We start from the raw sequence: 26170 nt of genomic DNA, 5'->3' as shown, positions 1-26170 counted from the left end.
TCAGGTGGCCTGCTTGTAGAGTGTGAGTGCAAAGCACATACTGAAAATATCCAAAAAATTAAAACCTTTCATGATATTCCAATAACCTGTTTCGCCCACTCTACACTTAATACATCAAAAGGTGTAATTCGTTGCCGTGACCTAGCTGGAGTCAGTGACAAAGAAATCGTCGAGGGCATGAAAAATGAAGGTGTCACTGCAGTCCGCAGAATTCATATCAAATGAAACAACAATCTGCAGGACACCAACACTATTATACTCACCTTCAACAAGCCAACAGCACCTAAAGTGGTCAGAGTTGGATTCCTACAAGTTAAGGTTGAGATATACATACCAAATCCCCTCCGATGCTACAAATGTCAAAAATATGGTCATCGTGAAGACAGATGCTCTAGAAGCCAAATATGCGGCCGATGCAGCAACCCCTCCCATCGGGAAACAGAGTGCAAAGCCACTCCGCATTGCGTCAACTGCGGCAAGGAACACCATGCTAATTCAAAAGAATGCGACACATGGAAACAGGAGAAGGAAGTCCAGAGGGTTAAATACATGTCCAACATCCCCTATCCAGAGGCCAGGAAGCTTGTACAAGCTAGAACATCACTCCCCGGCCCATCCTTCTCAACTGTAGTGAAGAGCAACCAAAAAGCAATGAAAGACGCCGAAACCCAAACAAACCCACCTGAATCCCTTCCAACTCGAACATTCCGCATTACAAACCCCAGAAAAACTCAACATCAACGCAAACAACATTCAACAATACTCCACCACCAAGATCACCAAACAGTAAAAACAAAAGTCACCAACAAATAGGTAGAAAAAAGGGTCTGATGACCCAATAAAGCTGCAAAATAGGTTTGGAGACTTTGAGGATATGGATGCAGAAGAATCTGCTCCATGTCCTCAAGGTGGCTCCAGACCTAACAACAAATAATACACCCCCGTACTTCCTCCAGATAAATAACCAAACAGATTGCCTCCGTGAAAGGTCTAACCTAGCTCCACAATCTTCAATATAAACTTGTAATGAAGAATACCATCATACAGTGGAACTGTAGAGGACTTAAAGGCAACTACCATGATATTCTTCTGCTTTTAAACGAACATGATCCTGCAGTACTAATGTCTTCAGGAAACATGTTTGAAAGATACGGATAACATCACACTTAAAAACTACTCCCTGTTTAACAACTACTCTCAAAATGTTGATAGGGCCTCAGGAGAAGTCTCTGTTGTTATGAACAACAGAGCCCCTCATAGCGTCATCCCTTTAAACACAAATTTACAAGCCATTGCTGTGAGCGTCACTCTACATCGAGTGATTACCTTTTGTTCTATTTACATACCACCAAACACCAACCTAGTACCAAACGAATTAGACAACCTTATTCAACAACTCCCCGCACCCTTTGTCTTACTCGGGGATTTTAATGCCCATAACATTTTATGGGGTTCAAATCACATAAGTGACAGAGGCCACAAAATAGAAGACTTCATTTCCAAACACGATTTGTGTCTATATAATACGAAATCACCGACATATTTACACCCAGGAACGGGTACATACACATGTATCGATTTGACAATTTGTTCCCCATCACTGCTTTTGGACTATGAATGGAAGGTTGCTGATGACCTTCACAGCAGTGATCACTTTCGAATCTCTCTTAACAACACCAACGTTACAATTGACGAAGCAATTCCACATTGGAATTTAAAGAAAGCCAACTGGGCCAAATTTGAAACACTTTGTACAATGAGATTTAACAGGGATACTGTTTTAAACAACAATAACCCTTTTCAGTATTTTACTCTGTTTTAATTGACATTGTAGAAGAATCCATTCCCAAGTCCTCACCAAACAGTAAAAAACTCTCAAAACCATGGTTCACAAAAGAATGTAAAGAGGCCATTAGACAACGCCGAGAAGTGCTGAAAACTTTTAATAATCGTCCAACGCCCGAAAATTTAACTAAGTACCATATTGTTCAGGCCAAAGTCTGCCACACGATTAAAGAAAGTAAAAGAGCATCATGGAAAAAATATGTTTCCACTCTAAATTCTCGTTCCTCTATAAAGAAAGTTTGGGACAAGATCCACAAAATAAATGGAAAGGGAAAATACAATTTGTTTCAACATCTCAAACTAAACAACAAGAATATCACTTCCAAACATGACATAGTTAATATACTTGCTGATAGCTTCTCCAAAAATTCCTCATCTTCTAATTATTCAGAAGCCTTCAGAAGGTTAAAAACTCACAAAGAAAAGACACGGTTGAAATTCACATCGAATAACTCAGAAAGTTATAATCAACTGTTTACACTGTTTGAGCTGATGGAATCTCTGAATAAGGCCCACGATACATCCACAGGGCCTGACGAAATACATTACCAGTTTTTGAAACACCTCCCAGAACCTTCATTAACAGTCCTTCTGGAAATTTTCAATAATTTATGGATTACTGGTAATGTACCAAATTTTTTGAAAGAGGCAACAGTAATACCAGTTCCCAAACCCGGTAAAGATAGCACAGATCCTAACAGCTATCGACCAATTGCACTCACAAGCTGTGTGTGCAAAACGATGGAACGAATGATCAATTCTCGGCTTGTCTGGTACTTGGAAACTAACAATTTAATATCTCCTTTCCAAAGTGGCTTTCAATATGGCTGGAGCACCAACGATCATTTGGTTAGACTAGAAACATTCATTCGTGACACATTTACCAAGAAAGAACACTTAGTAGTGGTTTTCTTTGATTTAGAAAAGGCCTATGACACGACATGGAAGTACGGGATACTAAATGACCTGCACGATCTAGGTCTAAAAGGCCGTCTGCCCTCTTTCATTTCCAACTTTCTCTCAGACAGAGAATTCAAGGTACCAGTGGGCTCAACTCTCTCAGATCTGCACGAGCAAGAGATGGGTGTGCCCCAGGGTAGTATTTTATCTGTGACACTTTTCAATATCAAAATTAATAGCATCACCAAGTGTTTGACTCCTGGTGTGGATTGCTTGCTATATGTTGATGATTTTCTCATATGTTATCGATCAAAGCACATGCATACAATTGAAAGACAACTTCAGCAAAATATAAACAGGATTCAAAATTGGGCCAGTGCAAACGGTTTCAAATTCTCGAAGTCCAAAACAGTATGCATGCATTTCTGTCAGTTACGAAGACATCACGATGAACCTCACCTCACGCTGGACAGAACACCTATTCCAGTTGTTGAGGAAACAAAAATTTTAGGTATTATCTTTGACAGAAAACTGACTTTTATTCCACGTCTAAAGAACTTGAAAGCTAAATGCTTAAAAGCACTTGACCTACTTAAAGTAGTAGCACACACTGACTGGGGTGCTGATAGAAAAGTCATACTCAATTTATATAGAACGTTTATACGGTCCAAACTGGACTATGGTTGCGTTGTGTATGGTTCAGCCAGAAAATCATATTTGAAAATGCTTGATCCAATTCATCATCAGGGAATAAGACTGGCTCTGGGAGCATTTAAAACATCCCCTTGTGAAAGCCTACTAGCTGAAGCGAACGAACCACCGTTATCGCATCGTAGAGAAATGCTTTCCGCACAGTATGCTGTCAAATTAAAATCAAACCCCCTGAATCCTGCTTTATTGGCTGTTTTTCAACCCAAATACCAAACCTTGTACGAAAATAAACAAAACGCCATACCTTCATTTGGCATTAGAATATCATCCAGCCTTGACAGTTCAAAAATAGATCTTTCTAAAATTCAGAAAACGTCCATCTCCGAAACACCACCCTGGCTACTTAAACAACCAAAAGTACTTTTTACGCTACACGATGGAAAAAAATCCAAGACAAGTCCTTCTGTCTTCCACAACTCATACCGTGAACTCCTCACCGAATTTAAAAACTACACAAGAATTTACACGGATGGATCAAAGGATGAGGAAAAGGCTGCTGCAACCTTCATTTGTGGAAATCACACAACACAAGTTCGCTTACCAAATGGAACATCACCTTTTTCAGCCGAAATCAGAGCAATAGACCTTGCTCTGCAACATATAGAAAACAAACGTATTTTAAACAGCATCATCTTTTCTGACTCACTATCAGTACTTCAGTCACTACACAATAGAAAACTGGAGAATCCATTATTGAAAAACATACTTGTCAAAAATACCGAACTGAGTGTCTCCCACAATATAATATATTGTTGGTTACCTAGCCATATTGGTATTAAAGGTAACGAAAAGGCGGATTGCGCTGCTAAAATGGCCCTTACTCAAAAACCATCTGATTTTAAAATACCGTATACTGATTTTAAACCTTGTATTAGAAAGTCCTTTCGTCAGAAGTGGCAGGCATCATGGAATGATGCCGTGAATAACAAACTTCATGCCATCAAGCCAACTCTAGGAGAATGGACTCCTTCCTACAGAACCATGCTTAGGGAGGAGGTAGTCATTGCAAGAATCCGAATTGGTCATACTTATGTCACCCACTCCCACATACTAAAAGGTGAAGACCCACCAGAGTGCATTTCTTGCAATGAACCATTCACTGTTAATCACTTTATGATAGAGTGTTTTGACCTGCAATCTACGCGCGATCGTTGTTACATTGTGCATGACATGAAAGAAATTTTTGATACTATAAACATCACTCGTATTATAGAGTTCCTGAAAGCAGTAAATATTTACTCTAAACTCTAACTTTTATGCTATCACCTTGTGCAGTTTTATGCATTATATATACTGTCCCATTTTAATACCTTTTCATCATTTTTCATTAACATAGAACATTTACATCCCCCGTTGATCAGGAAACTTTATTTTGCACCGTTACCATCTTACCGTTTTAATTTCAACCGTTTGTTCTTTTATATTGCTGGTTGATATAGGACCTTTTATAATTTTTAAAAGATTATACAAATAACATTTTGTTTGGCGCTAAATAACCTAACAGTGCTGATGCGCCGTTAAAAATAAAATCAATCACAAAACCAATGGCTCTAAACCTGTGTTCGTTGGAAGCTTGGCAACTGCTGAGATGTACTACTGTCAGTGAGGGTCCAATGTGGCCGAGTGGTCTAAAGCGCTCACCGTTCCAGATCACTGTCATCTCATCTCTATCTCTGTGGGTTCGAGTCTCAGACACGGCTAACGTGGGTATGTGAGAAAGCCTGCCAGTAGCTTCTGGTGGGTCAGTGGTTCTTCCCGGGGTTTTCCAGGGTTCGTCCTCCACCAGTTATACTGGCCACAGTGTATAGTCTATCTTGTGCTGAAAAATGGCGTTAAACACAACAACAACTACTGTCAATATCATCTATGTAAATCTCCAGAGTAGAAAGACCTTTTCCCTAATAGGATTAACATCTCTTGTTACTCTCATCAATATTTGAAAATTCTTGTAGTCCATTTTGCAAAACAAAATTATACTCTGACATGAAATTTTCTGGTCCAATGCACAATTTATGGTTGGACTGTTGCTTGGTTGTTAATACTAATATTCCTGATCCTTGAATGCTGCATAGAGAAGAAATTCAAAGCACCATAGTAACAGAGAAGATATTCAAAGCACCTTAATGATCTGACAGTTCTGAAATGCAGGTCTAATACCTTTTGATAAGATTCCTGGTTGAACACTTCAGAACTTATAAAATCTAAAAGACAAAGAAATTATGGCATGAATGATAACATTCTACATAAAAGTTAAAATGCCCAATAATTTGGCATATCATATAAATGTATTCACACTGTAACATTTGTTCATGTGTCTTGTATCAGTTTATGTATTTCAGTTGTCAGATAGCAAGACATTAAATACAGCCATTTGTCATTCAGTACTGTTGTATGTCATGGTTGATCATATTGTTTTAAATCTGACTATATCTTCAGTCTATTTCCATCAGCTTGCAGCATAAGAGGAAACAAATATACACAGTTTCTTTCAATTGCACTTACTATTACTGTAGTTTTAGATGCTTTTCTATTTAGATACCAAGTCATTTGCTTCTTTAAAATCTTCATTTCCAGACATACCATATTTACTGTATATATTGGGACATAAAATATTTTTTTTCTGTCCCAGTACTTACAGTAAAACTTTTTTCACCTAGGTCATATGTCCCAAGACTTTAGAAATGAAATAAACTTTTATTGCATTTGTGCTCCCCCCATGTACGTTGCAGTAAGATAGATAAAAAGCTTATTTGATAATAAAAAAAAAACTAACCTTGTATGGTTATCATTTATTTCTTTTTTTTTCAACATGAGCATTAAAGAATAAAATACATCCACGAAATCCATATATGTAGCATAGGCTTCCATAATCTAGCGTGTATTGCTTATGTCTGATAACACTCACCACGTTGTTCACAGACATGAACATTGATAAACAAATTGTGTTTGGTTGTGCTCAAAGGTTTGAATATGTTATCTGACTGAAAACTGGATCCAACAAAATTGCAAACAAGAGGGAAATAATCAACCAAAATCTTGAAGACATGATATGGTGTTTGGTGCAAAATAATCAAGATTGAATTATATCCACGTCTGCTGTATGGCAGTGTCTTGCAAATAAAAAAATCATCTGAAAACACATTCAGTTGAGTGTAAGTGACAATCTTTTCACCAGCACAAGTTACAAAAATATCATTATTATTTAACCGCAGACATCAATGCTCCTTTGTAATAATTATAACTACAAATGCCGAGCACATAGAATCCTGGGTGGTGAATAAATACAACTGGCAGTGAGCAGTAAACTCCTTCTTTGAACTTTACCAACAGGACATCAAAGACAAAGGTTATTTTTATTACAAAGCAAGCCTACTTTGGATACAATGAAGCCATTTCTTTTTTAAAGGATATCAATACAAAGGTTATTTTATTACAAAGTGTGCCGATTTTTTGTTGTTGGAATATACAAAGATGGCCGAGATATTGAAGCTAACTTTGGTTCCTTTTCACCAGTATTCACTGGAATTTTGAAAATAAATTGAAATGATGGAATGATTTTTAAAGTGACACAATATAGTGCTTTGTGCACAGACATCGATAACCCATTGTCACCCAGAAGATTTGGAGAAAATAAAATCGTGTGATGAATTTGTGAAGGCCAGAAGAGAAGATGATTTTGCTGACAATATAATCATTAACATGGATGAAATTCCAGTTTACTTTGATCTCATTCCTGGATGGACTGATGATAATATGGGGGTCAAAAGTGTGAGAGTTAGACTGGTGCAGATTTGAAAAAAATCTGACTTTAGTCCTTGCAGTTTCCGCTTCAGGTGATGTGTTGCCTCTAACAATTTTTCATGGCAAGAGAACGCTAAAAAAGATGTGCACCGAAAGAATGGATCATACGTGTGCAGGAGAAGGGTTGTGTTGATGAGATGCTGCTGCAGTGGATTAAAGAGTTTTATCCTAAGTACATGGTTTTATTTTTTTTAAATAAAATTTCAGTTGGAATGCATTTTCCAATATGTAATTTTCGAATGGTTTAAAAGGTGTCCCACAACTTAAGACTCGAAAAAAATGATGTGTCCCAGAACATACAGTGCACAAGAAAAATTACTTTTTAAATTAATTTATGGTGTCCCAACATATACGGTAAATATGGTACAAGTTTTCACACATCTAAAGCCTAATTTTATCAAAACATTTGTAAATATTAACCCATGGGAGTTCAGGAGAGGAATGACAACCAAAAATGTTTTAGTGGACATGAATGATGCCTTTTAAATGTCCTGTTGGTATCAGTGTAGAAGTGACATACACGTACATGTGTATCCTTTTATGGAGGATAGAGGAGATGTGATCATGTTTTCCTTAGAAAAAACTATTGATGTTAGTATGTGTATTTAAATAGAAACTGGGATCATTATATTATGCTATTTTTCTAAGTCCCAGATAGAAAGTAATAATGTTTCATGCCTTATTTGCAATGGTAAAATATAACTTTGCACACTTTGATTTATGGGTGCCTCTTGCTGACTGCTTAAGATCAAAAATCCATTATTAATCAAGTCAGTTGTATGAATATTCATGGCACAAATCCCCCTATCCCGTCAGTATTAACTAAAATTGATTCCCTCATTATCCTGCACCCTTGATTATGCTGCAGGAATCATTAACACACTCTCAAGCAAAACATAGCTGATAGACTTTTGTTATATATCATCAATACACACATATATGTGCATTAAATCACAACCACATACACATATTAAAAATGCATGAAGTTTCTTTGGTTAAAATCCATAGGTTTGTGGAATACAGTACTGTTGCAGACTGCCCTGATGTAAGCTGGTGTTGCTATGTTTAACATTTACATTGATATAAATTGGTGTTGCTGTGTTCAATCTTTGCCTTGATGTAAAGTGATGTTGCAATGATCAACATTTGCATTGATGTAAAGTGGTGTTGGTATATTCAGCATTTACCTTAAAAAATTAATTGCCTTTCTGCACTGCTAGCTTTATCATTCTGTCTACCAAATCACATTTTGCATATAATGTATGGAGTAAGGTTGACTTCAAAGAAATATTGCTGTTGATCAACCAGTAATCTTTACTAAAGATGGCTTACAATTTAACTGGATGCAGCGAATTATGATAACTTATGTTTCTTCAGCTCACATCTCCAATATATTGAACTTGAAATGAATTGGATTGTTCCACTTCATGTAGTTTACCTATGCAAATTAGCTTAATGGGTTTACCCACCACAGTGCTCAGAGGAATAGCAAACCACAAAATCATGATGGGTGTTTGATATGAGTAAGTAATATGTAGTGTGATGGTTATTTTTGACTGTTTTAATCTTTTAATAGCCTCCTTGATAATTAACTATATAAATTACCAAATATTCCATGAGAATCATGTGAATTATGAATGCTTCCTGTTAAACACACTACAGGGTACGGACAAATGTCACAATGTCGAGAAAGTCTTTCTTCTCTTTTTTTATATAAGATTTACTGGAAACCATGTTTATATAAAGCTGACCCTGTCGGGGAATTAAGGAATCAAACATGTTTTCATGATGGTGATGTGGGGGTTATGCACTGTTGACATTGTGAAAGTGCTCTGTGATCATTTTTGAGATTCACATACCTTCTGTATCAAGGATGATATTACTTGTGTCATAAGAAAGTTGTGTGATATGCTGACTTGACTATGTAGTAAACTGAGTCATTCTAATGTTGTACAGTTTGTTGTGTGATATGCTAGCAAGTCCTGACTTGACTGTGTAGTGAACTAAGTCATTCTAATGTTGTACAGTTTGTTGTGTGATATGCTAGCAAGTCCTGACTTGACTGTGTAGTGAACTAAGTCATTCTAATGTTGTACAGTTTGTTGTGTGATATGCTAGCAAGTCCTGACTTGACTGTGTAGTGAACTAAGTCATTCTAATGTTGTACAGTTTGTTGTGTGATATGCTAGCAAGTCCGGACTTGAATAAGTAGTAAACTAAGTCATTCTAATGTTGTACAGTTTGTTGTGCAATATACTAGAAGTCCTGACTTGACTGTAGTAAGCTAAGTCATTCTACTGTTGTACAGTTTATTTTGATATACTAGGAAGTCCTGACTTGACTGTGGTAAGCTAAGTCATTCTAGTGTTGTACAGTTTATTTGTGATATGCTAGGAAGTCCTGACTTGACTGTGTAGTAAGCTAAGTCATTCTACTGTTGTACAGTTTGTTTTATGATATGTATATGCATTAGGCCAGGATACATTATTGTGCATTATGGCACTGGGTATCACAAAAATATTATACTGTAGTATACCACAGTAGTTAGAGCTTCTAAAGATTAGGTGCTGTACTAAGTCCACACTTTTCATTATTATTATTATTTCTGAAAATTGCACAGTACGTACCACAGTATACTACAGTTATATTAGGGATGAGCAATTTAGTTTTCTGTAGCAGGGGCCTGGTAATTTTTTTATAAATGTCCAGCTCTCACAGTGGTCGAACAATATCTTGCTTTAATATATATCAAATAGTACCATGTTATATTCAGTGTGTTATTTAAAGAAAACACATATAAAATATCTCTGGATAAAAAAATGACAATCCCTCAATTAAAAGGTTGGTATCTTTTTGTAGACAAATGTGTCGTGTGTTTGGTATCTTTTTGTAGACAAATGTGTCGTGTGTATGTTACTTGCTTTATGCATTGTTTTCTATATAAAAAAATTAAGTGGGATGAATATGTTTCCACTGTAACTTTCAAAAAGATTGCTTCCTTGCTCTGGATAATTCATGATCATTACTAATTTCCCATGCACAGAGCATAAATTTGTGATATTGCCAAAAGTTTTGAATTGTGAAGACATGTATGCTGTGAGTATGGGAAATTACAGATGATTGTTGATAAAAACATTGACACTGAAGCCTATAATTTACTAGTAATGTAATTGAAAGGGAAACAAAATGGTATGTCAGCATCCAGTTTTTATATTTATCAGAAAAGACAGTAACACACTTATTCAGCAAATGAAAAATATACAAGTCCTTTTTGGCCATGCCACACGTGATTCAAGGTTTATTAATATAAATTTGTTGTAGTAGTCAAAATTAATTTGTGACAATAATTGTAATAATTTCTGGATTTTTTAAAACTGAAAAATGAAAGATACTTAAATTGTCATTAAATTTATAACAAGCTTAATCTGGAATTTATGTACATTCCTTGACGGAAACTACCAAAGTACCAGTATGGTGAAAAAGTACCGTGATATATATACCACCAGAAAAATACCATGGTAAATCGGTATACTATTAATATTATACACGTCTGCCACATTACAACATTTGCTTACAAGTCTTCCATTGCAGAATATTTTTGCAGTTGTTATTATATCCTATGTGTCATCTTAGCAAGCCATTAGAATCTTGTTTACTGAAGGTAATTGCAAGAGTCTGTTCTCAGTCTTGGCATACACCAATTTATATGATGGATTCATCTTGCATACACCAAAATATACCATGAATTCATCTGATTACACCAAAATATGTCATGGATTCATTTGTTGTTTGAAACATTTTGAAACAATAAAATAAAAATGTAAAGAACTTATTTCATGAATGGTTTGTAAATTGTTTATTGTAGGCAATTTGTTTGTAGACCTGGAATCATCCTTGTGAATTTGACAGCCATTGTGTATGCTCTTTTCAGGCAACACCTGGCATCATCCTTGTGAGTTTGACAGCCATTGCATATGCTCTTTTCAGGCAACACCTGGCATCATCCTTGTGAGTTTGACAGCCATTGCATATGCTCTTTTCAGGCAACACCTGGCATCATCCTTGTGAGTTTGACAGCCATTGCATATGCTCTTTTCAGGCAACACCTGGCATCATCTTTGTGAGTTTGACAGCCATTGCATATGCTCTTTTAAGGCAACATCTGCCATCATCCTTGTGAATTTAACAGCCATTGCATATGCTTTTTTCAGGCAACAGACCAGTAAGCAGAAGAGATGGTGAAATGCACTTTCCAGGTAGACAATTAGAAGGGTCTCATATAAAAAAAAATTAACAGGGAGTGCTTGCAGATGATGGTGTATTGCTGTACCAATGTAAATATATCTACCTGGAATGCTAGGGGCTGTGTGAACTTTTATTTACTGAAATGTATAGTTTACTTATTTTTTGTTGCAGAAGCCAAACAAGGTTTTGGAGCTTTTAAACCGTCTGTTGAGTCAGGTTGTAACACAGCCCAGTGCTCCCCTGTCCAACAAGGACCGTCTGAAGACACTGGCACACAGCATAGCTGAGAGGTGACCCCACCACTAACAATACACACACTTACACTTGCCTATCTCCTCATGAATACAGACCGCACTATATTAAGTAATGGCTATTTCTGCCACATTTTTATGAAAAAAGAAATATTTATAAATGTTTGGCTTCTGTCATTGTGTCATTTAGTATACCAGTCAAACTTTCAGTTTCGTACAAAACAACTGTCAAACAGTGACTAGTATATTTGAAATTGCAGATTGTAGGCTGAGTTCAACAACTTAAAACTTCATGCTAGGTATGAGTGCAGGTTTGCTTTTTGAAGAAATTGTTGCAGATTTGTTTCTACTATGTACAGTCTTATCAAAATATCATCATGAGGCAAAGTTTTGTCTGAAAATTAAAATATTTTCAAATTGTACTGCATAATCATTGATATTTTGTTGTTGTTGTTACATAGTATCCATCTCAGAGTTGGAGAACCACTGTGTGAAGAAATTTAACTAGTTACTTGCCACATCCTTATTTAATTCCTAGCATTATTTTACTTGAAAAACACCAACATACAAATGAGTTCAGAAACAGTCATCTATGTTTTTTGTCAAGCCAACTTTAATAGGAAGCAAGACAAAGCAGTCATATCTTTGGGCATTAGCATTTGCAGCATCAACAGTTTGTTAAGGTTTTGGTTAAAGTTTTATCATTTGCTTATATTTCCTAAACCCTGAGATGAATTTTCATTATACATGGGATGAATCATTCGGAAGCTAAGACAGTTCATTCATTGACTTCAGTGCTAGTGCAGTGCCCCGAGTGGCCGAGTGGTCTAAAGCGCTCTTCGTTACGGATCACTGCCATCTCACCTCTGTCTGCGGCGGTTCGAGTCTAGGGTTTAGCCAATGTGGGTATGTGAGAAAGCTTGCCAGTAGCTTCTCGTGGGTCGGTGGTTCTTTCCGGGGTTTTCCCAGGTTCTTCCTCCACCATTAATACTGGCCGCCCTGTATAGCCTATCCTGTGCTGAAAAATGGCATTAAACCCCACAACAACAACAATGCTAGTGCCCTTGACCTTGGGTTGAGAGATCTGGCAAAGAGCCAGTGACCTCAATCATATGACACTTCTGAACTGTTCAGATGCATGTTTTCACCCTACTGAAAATTGATCTAACTTACAAATGAATATTGACTGCCTTAATGAGAAGGTCTTGTTAGGATTGGCAGGTCTTTGTCAAGGTCACAGTCACAGAATATTTTGCATTAAAATTTGGGTTGTAGGTTATTTCATTTTTCTAAACCATTTGGTGGATTTTCTTCATACTTGGCTGAATCATTATGAAACTATGACAATGGATTTGGTAACATTTTATTTTACAAAATTTCAAGATCTTTACCAATTAACTTTTATTTGGTAGTACTTCATGTTTACATTTATTTTGAAGGGTTTATCTACCCAGCATTTGTGCTGTTTTTCATCTGAGAACTTCTTTTGTTTGGCACAATATAGCCAGCGTTGTCCTGAGGTATCATTAAATGTGAATACATTCACAGAAAATTTGGGTTACGGTTTTGGTTAAGTTTTTTAATTTGCTTATATTTCCTAAACCCCTGTTAGATTTTCTTCATATGTGGGATGAATCATTTATGAAACTATGATAATTCATTCCACAACAAATGCTCTTGTGCCCTTTGTCTTGGGGTCAAGGTCACAGCCGTAGAAAAGTTTTCATTAAGGTTTTTGTTGAAGTTATTTCATTTGCTTATATTTCTTTAACACCTTGAAGGATTTACTTCATACATGGAAGAACCATTCTGAAGCTAATACAATTTCCTTCTGCAATATTCTTGCTTTCCCCTTATGGCTGTGGGGTCAAGGTCACATGTTTTAATGTAATTTATTGATTATGGGCTGGACATGCAGGCTCAGGTATTATTTACCAGGCCCAATCTATGGCATCTTGTCTAGTCTTTGCTATGAATATTTTGTGTTTTTAATAATAGTTTTTTTTCCTCCATATTCAGCTGATTTAGCCTTGAAAAAAGTCACTGAAGCTTTGTAATGGTATAAAATTCAAGCTTTAATACTATGAATCGCTTTAAATTCATGGGGTACCAATTTTCGTGGTTTTAATTCATGGGGTACCAATTTTCATGGTTTTAATTCATGGGGTACCAATTTTTGGGGTTTTAATTCATTGGGTATCGTTTTAATTTATGGGGTACCAATTTTCATGGTTTAAATTCATGAGGTTTCCTTTTCATGGGTTTAATTCATGGGGTACCAATTTTCATGGTTTTAATTCATGGGGTACCAATTTTCATGGTTTAGATTTATGGGGTTCCAATTTTCATGGTTTAAATTGATGAGGTTCCCTTTTCATGGTTTTAATTCATGGGGTACCAATTTTCATGGTTTTAATTCATGGGGTTCCTGTTTTTATGGTTTAAATTCATGGGGTTCTAGTTTTTATGGTTTAAATTCATGGGGTTCCCTTTTCATGGTTTTAATTCATGGGGTTCCTGTTTTTATGGTTTAAATTCATGGGGTTCTAGTTTTTATGGTTTAAATTCATGGGGTTCCCTTTTCATGGTTTTAGTTCATGGGGTACCAGTTTTCATGGTTTAGATTCATGGGGTTCCAATTTTAATGGTTTAAATTCATGGAGTTCCGTTTTCATGGTTTTAATTCATGGGGTACCAATTTTCATGGTTTTAATTCATGGGGTTCCAATTTTTATGGTTTAAATTCATGCTATGGCAAGGTACTGATGCTCAAAGTGCCGCCTTGCCAAATGTCATTGTAAAGCATCACCCGTTTCTTTCTTCGTTTTAAAACCAATGGTGTGGGGGGAGGGGAATGTTACAATAATAATTAATTAATATGAGTCAATATACTGTCAATTAATGAAATAGAAAAGTTGTTTATCTTATAGTTCATTTTTAAGATTTTTTAAAATAATTATTTTATCTCAAAAGATCCTTGTCTGGTGACCAGTAATGACATTCAGTGTGGTTATTAAGCTTCATACTTAACAGGCTTTCAATTGTTCAGTGGTTCAGCTTTCCCCCACAATGACATATTTTGCGAAGAATGGAGAATGTCGTCTCTGTATCAGAATTAGAATGTTGTAATGACAGGACAACTGTGTTGTGCCTGCATAGAAGTTCTAGCTTCATTTTTCCTGTTGCTGGGTTTGTAATGTTGCTGACTGCTTTCCAATAGCCCTCCAAGTTATGTTCACTCCACAGAGGAAGTTCCTAATGTGGACTAAAGATGTATTCCTGAGTATCATTCTCAAGAGCTTCTTTCTCTTTATGACTCAGATCCAAATATCTTTGGTAGATTTCACCACTGTAAACTAAAAACAAAGATTGCTTTAGACTATAATTAAACAGTGAAAACAATAGATGATGTATTTTTATGCATTTATGAATAATTTATTCCAACTTTAATCATCTCATAATATACTGTTCACTGATATATTTTATCTAGGGATTGAAATTAACTTTTATGCACGAAATACATAAAATGCATAGCTTTGAAACACACAATGGGAAATCGTGACCTTTGCTACCCACCTGCACACACTTAAACTCTAATATCCAAACACTGTTGAACTCTTAATATTTCTTAACTAGTGGTTTCTTAGCATTGGGAAAAGAAACATCCTGGCATTTTGCCACAAATTGAACAAAAAATACAGGAGCTACCCTTAAATATTCTTCTTAAAATGTCTTGAACAATACAGTAACAATTAAACATGACAAAAAAAATCAAAATACTTTAGTGTGTCTGCTGAAATAATTTATTATTGTTGGTCTCTCCATCTTATCTCGGGGCCTGCAATGGTCAGCTGATTTTCATCACAGGTTCAGAAAGCATCTAGACAACCTTTTATTCCTTTATCAGTTACAACACCTCATCATGTGTTTGGCATTAAACCCCCACCCATATTCCAACAGTAAGGTAATCTATTCACAGGTTGTAATGGACACATGCCAGCTGCTCTTGAACATTTCTAATGTTATTGCTCTGCCATACATCATCACACTGGTCATTTTACTGGTAGAACATTTCCTAACCCTAGTACACTAGTTCTGGCCGGTTTCTCTAATGTGTTGTTAGAACACATAAAAATGATGTATATAGTTGTACCTATATGAAAATGGATCTGATCTAACCTCCATTATAGGTCACCATGGCAGCTATCTTGAAAATCTTGATATCATTACTCATTATGGAGTGATAGTCATAATGGTATGGGCCTTTCACCAAAAGACTTCTTATATTGTCTAGTTTGTCTGGAATGAAAATGATAACAATCTAACATCCAATATGGCCACCATAGCAGCATCCAACAGTGATAACAATCTGACATCCAGTATGGCCACCATAGCAACATCAAACAGTGATAACAATCTAACATCCAATATGGCCACCATAGCAACATCCAACAATGATGACAATCTAACATCCAATATGGCCACCATAGCAACATCCAACAGTGATAACAATCTAACATCCAATATAGCCACCATAGCAACATCCAACAGTGATAACAATCTAACATCCAATATGGCTGTCATAGCAACATCCAACATTGATAACAATCTAACATCCAGTATGGCCACCATGGCAACATCCAACAAGGATAACAATCTGACATCCAATATGGCCTCCATAGCAGAAAATTTTATTATTACTATTCTTGAATTGATGATGAAAGAAATACACTGTAGTTTTACAAAATTCTACAATCTTTGGTCAAAATTTCCAAGTATCTTTTATTCTTCTTGATTTGTTCTCCCTTGTTGCTTTGAACAGATAAATCCACAGACATGTGGAAAGTAGTAAAAGAGTGACAGACGGTGTGGGTTTTACTCTCATTTATGGAGACATCCCAGTTACTGAAGCTGCAAGTACCCTGTTTGAAAAGTATTTCCTAACAATAGATATTTTAAATAACACAATACATAGGTTCAGTATAAACTTTATTGTAAATATAAATAATCTTTGGCATAATGGGAGCAAATCCTGTCAAAGCACACTGCACCAGCTGAGCTCTGAATTGTTTCTATAGGAATACCTCAAAAGAGAGGCTTGGGGGAGTATGTAGGGTTGTACAGAGTGTCCAACACCTGTATGTGGAGCCACAAGGGGCTGTTACGAGGTATATAGGGACACTGATAACCGAAACTCAGTAAGTCTGATGTTGAGGATTGCTATGATAACAAACTTCAGCCAATACACCATACATGCACTATAGGAAGCAGGTATGAAGTATATGGGCATAATAATTTAGTACATTTAAGTACTGACACAAATAGGGGGTCAAAAGCAAAGCTGTAAATGCATGAAACTTGGCAATGGCAATAACATTAGCCGATTTAATAAAGGGCCCCTAGAACAGAGCTGGAATGGTACGCTATGCAAAAAATGTCCCAAATAAACAACATTTTGGAAGGAGGTGGTTCTTTTTGCAAATATTGTTAAAAATTAAATGCACCATCTGAAAGGAACGCATATCTACAGGTGTATCAGTTATATGAATGATGCCTAACTGTCAATGTTTGATCACATGCTTCAACTCGGTCATCTGATTGGTTCAGCATGACAACGTATATAAATTGTGTGTGTGTGTGTGTGTGTCTTAGATTTTTAACATAGCTTTAACAATTTTTCAGTCATTTTCAGTCATATCGCTACGATGTCTGCAGTGTGGCAGTTTATAGTGTTGTCTAGCACTGGGACATCATGCCGCAGACATATAGCATGATGTCCCACCCAGTCACATTATCCTGACACCAGGCCAACCATGCCTAACACTAACCTCTTAATGCTGAGCGCCAAGCGAGGCAGCTGTTAGTACCATTTTTGTAAGTCTTTGGTATGACTCAGCCAAGGATTGAACCCAGGACCTCCCACATCCGAGGCAGATGCTCTAACCACTAGGCCACCGGAGCGGTTTCTAAATTTAGTTACTAGCTTATTAACATATATTGGCTGCAATGACATCATGTCTGGGCAGAGAACCATGGTAGACAAAGAGGGGCCCAGCAAGGAGCCAGAGAAGGATGCACTGTGTATTACTTAAACTTTAACTATATTGATCACAATGTCAATTAAAAATGTTGATTTTCATATTGATGACTATTCTTCTGCTTGACATGGTAGTCATTGTCATTGTAAGTGTTGAATAGCCATTTTCATTGATTGTAAGTTGAATTGACTGAATACAGTTGAACAGCAATGCATTGATCAATCTTCAGGCATAATTTCTCTTAAAGTGATGACATACAATTTGAACTGAACAGTTGAATAAAATTTATAGTTACATGTAGTACAGTTATAGCTGTTTGTTATGTCATAAGTCTTAGTATGTCATATGTGTGTAGTTCAGTGAGAAACCCAGCTGTTGACTCAACCAGTAAGAAGACCTTTTCAGCCATTACCTGGTATTGTTCAGTTAGAAGTCATCAACATAATAATTGACTAGTCATACAAGTTGAGAAAAACAGATGAAGCCCCTGGAAGAAACTCACCATACAAGTGTCCAAAACATTTGTAATGGAAAAAATTGATGTAACTGAAGTGTCCCAAAATGATCAGTACACTTGTTTTTAATATTGGTTTGGGTTTTAAACCACTTGTCACAGCATATATGGTTATTATGGGACAAAATGTTACAACCATAAACTGTTACCAAGCCTACATATAAGCAGTTACAGATGAAACACATCTTGTTTCATTCTCCACAATGATTCACAATTTTATCTGTGGAGTTTATCCTACCTTACTATGATGAATTATATATGTATTTGAATATTATTATTTTTATAATTTATGACAGGTACAGAGGCCAGGGATTAGAGAGCACCAAGTCAAACACCAGCAGCTTCTATCTGCTCCTTGACCTTTTGACCTTTTTTGACTTGTACCATGAGGGCAGCCATGAACAGGCATTGGAGGTAGGCATTCTTCCTTGATGTTCTTGTTGAGGTTTTAGAGGTTTGGCATGGTAGAAGGCACTTGTCATAAAAGTGAAGCATAGCAGGGCAAAAATTAAACAGTAATCACTAGCCCAAGGCTAATTAATTTACCACAGGATTAAATTTCATAGTTTCAGTAGTTCTCTTGGCATCTTAAATGTTGATAGCTATTCCATTTAATGCTCTTCCAAATAATGTACAGCTGAAGTTAAACTGGCTTCTTTTATTTCTGTGTTGCAATTTTATGCTATTTTGTCACAAAGAAGTGCTTGTTATAACTTAGTTGATAAGAATCATTTACATTGCTGCTGAAATGGTAGTGAACGTTAATTTTCTGGGACTAGTAATAAATAACAAAGATCAGTAGATTCTGAAAGTAACTCTTGTTCCTATCAAATGATGTTAAATTCATGGGATTGCTTTATTGTCAACTTTTTCACAAGTATATCTACTTCTTGATGTATATTGATAAAACTCAATAGAACCATTGATCTTGACTTAAGCTGTACTAGTACTTACCATCAAAACTAGTAACAGTGACTACCATTCCTCAGAGTCATAATTGTTTTACATTCTTTTTAGCTCAGCATCTTGGACACAGTTTCATCTCTAGCGTATTTATTCAACTTCTTATATGCATTCTTGTGGTAGAACCACATGGGATTTGGGTTGTTCATTTGAACCTCCTATTCCAGTTAAAATAAGGTACATTTCAATGAAAGAGATCTTATATTTTTAAATACCTTTTTAAGAATTTCAGCATTTATGTTTTATCTTGTAGCACAACACGATCCCATTTTTTTTAAGGGTTTAGCTTCCTAAAGTTTTTGCAGTTTTTACCTTTAAAGTTTTAGAACTTGTTGAGGCATGCTATTATACATACATACATACATACATACATACATACACACATACAGGTAGAGAGATCACCTTGGGCAGGGATAACCTTTTCAATACCTGTTTTACAGAGATTCACTGACAATACCTGAGATTGATTTTATTTAGAGGGTGACTACCGTATTTACCGCATATGTTGGGACACGATAAAATAATTATTTTTTTTCCTGTCCCAGAGCTTATGGTGAAACATTTTTTCACTTTGGTCACATGTCCCAAGACTTAAGAATGAAATAAATTGATATTGCATTTGTGCCCCCCCCCCCAACTGCACGTCGCAATAAAATAGATAAATAAAACGCTTAATTGATTATAAAAAGAAAGAAACTAACCTTGTGTTGTTATCATTTATTCCTTTTTTTTTCAACATGAACATTAAAGAATAAAACATTTCCACAAAATCCGTGTAAGTAGCGTAGGCTTCCATAATGTAGCGTGTATCAATTATGTCCGATACCACACACCATGTTGTTCATTGACATGAACACTGAGAAACAATTGTGTGTGGTTGTGCTCAAAGGTTTGAACATGTTATCTGACTGAAAACTGGAGCCAGCAAAATCGCATGCAAGAGGGAAATAGTCAACTGATATCTTGAAGATGCCATTCACGCATGACACGGTGTTGGGTGCAAAATAATCAAGATTGAATTATATCCAGGTCTACTGTATGACAATATCTTGCCAAAAAAAATCATTTGAAAGCACATTCACATGAGTACAAGTGACAGTCTTTTCACCAGCTAGGGTTACATAATTATCCTTACTATAACAAGTACACATAAGCCCTGGTGGTGAATAAATACGACTGGCAGCAAGCAGTTAACTCCTTCTTTGAACCTACCGACAGGACATCAAAGACAAACGGTTATTTTTATTACAAAGCAGGCGATCTCAGAAGCCGACCCCGGTTACTTTATTTTTTAAAGGATATCAATACAAAGGTTATTTTATTGCAAAGCAAGCCAACATCGGAAGTTGACTATGGATTCTGTGAAGTGAGCCGATTTTTTAATTTTTTTTTGAATATACAAAGACGGCCGAGATATGGAAGCATACTTGGGTTCCTTTTCAACTGTATTCACGGAAATTTTGAAAATAAATTGAAACAATGGAACAAATTTCAAAGTGACACAATATAGTGCTTTGTGCACAGATGTCGATGACCCAGCGTCACCCAGAATATTTGGAGAAAATAAAATCATGTGATGAATTTGTTAAGGCCAGAAGAAAACTATACTGTATGCCAGCATCTTGTAAATAAAAATCATTATTTTAAAACACATTCACTTGAGTGCAAATGACAATCTTTTCGCCAGCGTGGGTTACATAAGTATCATTAATATTTATCCGCAGACATCAGTGCACCTTTGTATTAATTATTACTAAAGATGCCAAGCACATATAAGCCCTGGTGGTAAATAAACACAACAGGCAGCCAGCAGTAAACTTCTTTGAACTTGCCGACAGGACATCAAAGACAAAGGTTATTTTTATTACAAAGCAAGCAGACGTTGGAAGCCGACTTTGGACTCGGAAGCCGATTTTTTTTAAAGGATATCAATACAATGGTTACTTTATTGCAAAGTAAGCTGACCTCAGATGCCGACTACTGGATTCTTTTAAGTGTGCTGATTTATTTTTTTAGCTTTCAATATACAAAGACGACCAAGATATGGAAGCTAACTTTGGTTCCTTTTCAGCAGTATTCACAAAAAGTTTGACAATAAAGTAAAACAATGGAACAGTTTTTAAAGTTGCACAGTATAGTGCTTCGTGCACGAACATCGATGACCCAGCATCATCGAGAAGATTTGGAGAAAATAAAATCACGTGATGAATTCGTGATGGCCAGAAGAGAAACAGATCATTTCGCCGACAATATGATCATTAACATGGATGAAACTCTAGTGTACTTTGATCGCATTCCTGGATGGACTGACGATAAGATGGGCATCAGAAGTGTGAGAATTAGCAAGACTAGTGCAGATTTAAAAAAATTTTCCTTTTGTTCTTGCAGTTTCCACTTCAGGTGGTGTGTTACCTCCAACAATTTTTCACGGTATGAGAAAGTTTAAAAAAGTATTCATGTACCAAAATCATAGACCGTACATGTGCAGGAGAAGGGTTGTGTTGATGAGATGCTGCTGCAGTGGATTAAAGAGTTTTATCTCAAGTACAGTTTTATATTTAAAAAATAAAATTTCAGTTGGATTGCAATTTCCGACATGTAATTTTCAAATCATTTAAAAGGTGTCCCACAACTTATGACTCGAAAAAGAGATGTGTCCCAGAACATACAGTGCACAAAAAAATTACTTTTAAAATTAATTTATGTTGTCCCAACAAATACAGTGTCCCAACATATGCGGTAAATACGGTACTTCAAATAAAATACTGTAATTCTCAACCAGGAAATCAGTGTTTTTTTCCTGGAACTCTGGGAATGATCTTGCACTCCAAATTCTATTTATAGATGGGTTATGTCATTCAAATTGCTTAAAATACCGGTAATACTGTGAGTTTGAGATATAATTGGCAAAATCAAAACCATGTCACATATCTGTACCATGTCACATAGCCGTACCATGTCAGTAAATTAATATGATTGCTGATATATTATTCTTCATTCTTCCTGATCACATCTTAGACATTGATATTTGATTTTGACTCACTCAGATGATTACTGGTACATCTTTTTCATTGATATACTGGTAATTGATTCTACAAAAAGATGTAATGCATATTAATGATTTGAAGAATATTTATAAAATACCAAAGATTAAGTACATAATAATCTTATAACAATACTATCGTATATTCACTAAAGATGCTTATGATGTAGGTTAAAATTTAGAACACAGATGGACTACTCATAGATCATTAACAATCCATTTTTGGTTTTTATTTCAACTTAAAATAAAATGTAATATCAACACATTAACTGTATTCATTCTTAACAAGCTATTGTTTATTTGATTCTTTTGTCACCAACAACAATCCAAGCCAATTAGCTGTTTAAATCCCTAATATTAGCTTTAGGTAATAGGCAATGTTGGTAACATCATTGTTCTCTATCATTAATCCACATAAGTTACCAATTTTGTGATCTCAGTTCTTTGTATATGACTTTCCTGTATTGGTCTATCATTAAATTTCTTTACATTTCTCATGTCACTGCTTCGGTGGCCTAGTGGTTAGAGCATCTGCCCTGGATGCAGGAGGTCGTGGGTTCGATCTCCAACTGAGTCATACCAAAAGACTTACAAAAAAATGGTACTACCAGCTGCCTCGCTTGGCGCTCAGCATTAAGAGGTTGTGTTAGGACTGGTCGGCCCGGTGTCAGGATAATGTGACTGGGTGGGACATCATACCACATGTCTGCGGCATGATGTCTCAGTGCTAGACATCACTATAAACTGCCACACCGTAGATAATGTAGCGATATGACTGAAAAATTGTTAAAGCTACATTCAAAATCCAAATCACACACACACACATTTCTCATTTCCCTTTATGGATAGCCTCATTTACCTATTGTTGGACTCGCTAATTTAGTATAAATCATGGAACATGCAGAAATAAAAATCTTGTGCATAAAAAGTGATCTATGTACCAATATTGGTGCATGGTCATAAATAATCTATTATGTATAATGCTACCAAATATGTCATTTGTGTTAAGACTGGTCGGCCTGGTGTCAGGATAATGTGACTGGGTGGGACATCATGCTACATGTCTGCTGCATAACACCCCAGTGCTAAATATCACTATAAACTGCCACACTGCAGACATCATAGTGATATGGCAAAAAATATTTTAAGCTACAATAAAATTCCAAATCACCCACCCACCCACAAAATCTGTTGTCATATAAATAAATAAAAAAAACATTCAGCACATAAAATAATTCCATTTGTTAGGCACATGTAAATCCCATTTTTTTCCTTCTGTCCTGTAAATTTGAACCTGTCCCCCAAGCAGCCATGAAAGGCAGGCATATTTTCCTTGCATTTTACTTACCTTTGTTGGGGCACTGAGTGGCCAAGGGGTCTAAAGCACTCACCATTCCAGATCACTGCCATCTCAACTCTGTCTTCATTGGTTCAGGTCTCAGGCTTGGCTAACGTGGGTATGTGAAAAAGCTTACCAGTGGCTTCTCATGGATCAGTGGTTCTTCCTGGGTTCTTCTTATACCATTTATACTGGTTGCCATGTATAGTCTATCTTGTGCTGAAAAATAACATAGAACCATTCAACAGCAACAACTTACCTTTGTTCCATACAATTATGCACAGAACTAAGTTTCAAAAACTATGAGCGACCTCAGATTTATATACAGTCATGCCCAAATCAAAAGCGTCAACTAAATTAATTTTCCCAAACCAGCAAGTATTTATTAACTGTTTCTTGAAGAGGTCTTCATGGTGTAGTTGAAGACAGTCCACACATAAATATTAGTGTTCACATTTGCAACTTCCAGTCATTACATGTGTTTGCTACATGGTGTGTATTGCCCCATCTTATACAGATGACAGAACCAAGCTCTCAAACCAGTAGATTAACAACTTTTGATCTGTAGATAGACTTCTAAACCAGTAGATTAACAACTTTGATCTGAAGATTGACTTCTAAACTAATAGATTAACAACTTTTGATCTGTAGATTGACTTCTAAACCAGTAGATTTTTTTATTGGATCAGATCTGAAGTCTGTTAGCAGGTTGAACTTATTTAAGTGTGTGAATGTGCATGAAATACAAAAGATGCATACCTTTGAAATATGGTGTAAACTTGCAACCTCTGCTACTCATCTGCACTCATTTAAAACTGTCATACCCTTGCAGATTTTGAACTTGTAATATTTCTTAGCCAGTGGTTTCCTCTTACTCCAGTGTGTCTGCCAAAATATGTTATCATGCTCAGTCTCTTATCTTATCTCGCTTCTGGCAATGGTGAACCAGTTTTCATCAAAGGCTTAGAAGACATCAATACCACCCATTATCCCTTTCCTGCTTTTAATACCTCCAAAGAAATCCTGTGTTTGGTATTACACTCTCCATCTTCCAATCAGTTAGAAGTTAGCACCTTGATAACAGTGTCCTTTGGTTTCAGATGGAGTTTGTCTCCTTTTAGAAGTTAGCACCATAATAACAAAGCCCTTTGGTTTTGAATGGATTTTGTCTCCTTTTAGAAGTCAGCACTGAAATAACAATACCTTTTGGTTTCATGTGGAGTTTTTCTCCTTTTAGAAGTTAGCACCATAATAACAAAGCCCTTTGGTTTCAGATGGAGTTTGTCTCCTTTTAAAAGTTAGCACCATAATAACAAAGCCCTTTGGTTTTGAATGGATTTTGTCTCCTTTTAGAAGTCAGCACTGAAATAACAATACCTTTTGGTTTCTTGTGGAGTTTTTCTCCTTTTAGAAGTTAGCACCATAATAACAAAGCCCTTTGGTTTCAGATGGAGTTTGTCTCCTTTTAGAAGTTAGCACCATAATAACAAAGCCTTTTGGTTTCAGATGGAGTTTGTCTCCTTTTAGAAGTTAGCACATTAATAACAAAGCCCTTTGGTTTCAGATGGAGTTTGTCTCCTTTTAGAAGTTAGCACCATAATAACAAAGCCCTTTGGTTTCAGATGGAGTTTGTCTCCTTTTAGAAGTTAGCACCATAATAACAAAGCCCTTTGGTTTCGAATGGATTTTGTCTCCTTTTAGAAGTCAGCACTGAAATAACAATACCTTTTGGTTTCTTGTGGAGTTTGTCTCCTTTTATAAGTTAGCACCTAAGTAACAATATCATTTGGTTTCAAATGGAGTTTGTCTCCTGTTAGAAGTTAGCACCATAATAACAAAGCCCTTTGGTTTTGAATGGATTTTGTCTCCTTTTAGAAGTCAGCACTGAAATAACAATACCTTTTGGTTTCTTGTGGAGTTTTTCTCCTTTTATAAGTAAGCACCTAAGTAACAATATCATTTGGTTTCAAATGGAGTTTTTCTCCTTTTAGAAGTTAGCACCATAATAACAAAGCCCTTTGGTTTTGAATGGATTTTGTCTCGTTTTAGAGGTCAGCACTGAAATAACAATACCTTTTGGTTTCATGTGGAGTTTTTCTCCTTTTATAAGTTAGCACCTAAGTAATAATATCATTTGGTTTCAAATGGAGTTTGTCTCCTGTTAGAAGTCAGCACTGAAATAACAATACCTTTTGGTTTCATGTGGAGTTTTTCTCCTTTTAGAAGTTAGCACCATAATAACAAAGCCCTTTGGTTTCAGATGGAGTTTGTCTCCTTTTAGAAGTTAGCACCATAATAACAAAGCCCTTTGGTTTTGAATGGATTTTGTCTCCTTTTAGAAGTCAGCACTGAAATAACAATACCTTTTGGTTTCTTGTGGAGTTTTTCTCCTTTTAGAAGTTAGCACCATAATAACAAAGCCCTTTGGTTTCAGATGGAGTTTGTCTCCTTTTAGAAGTTAGCACCATAATAACAAAGCCTTTTGGTTTCAGATGGAGTTTGTCTCCTTTTAGAAGTTAG

General features: G+C 36.0%; 1 protein-coding gene across 2 annotated transcripts in view; it reads left to right on the top strand.

The window, feature by feature from the left end:
• LOC149784366 (nuclear pore complex protein Nup93-like) overlaps positions 1-26170 on the top strand; it is a 111044-nt gene that overhangs the window by 71825 nt on the left and 13049 nt on the right. For both annotated transcript variants that reach the window (XM_089932421.1, XM_089932423.1), the window contains exons 19-20: positions 11674-11792; positions 18602-18719. In XM_089932421.1, coding sequence (XP_089788547.1) covers positions 11674-11792; positions 18602-18719 — 237 coding nt within the window. The remainder of the gene's footprint in view (positions 1-11673; positions 11793-18601; positions 18720-26170) is intronic.

This window comes from Sinohyriopsis cumingii, chromosome 14, assembly GCF_028554795.1.
Source record: "Sinohyriopsis cumingii isolate HCF-2022 chromosome 14, ASM2855479v2, whole genome shotgun sequence".
NCBI lineage: Eukaryota > Metazoa > Mollusca > Bivalvia > Unionida > Unionidae > Sinohyriopsis > Sinohyriopsis cumingii.
Note: the sequence above shows the minus strand (reverse complement) of the source record. Positions and strands in the feature narration are given on the sequence as shown.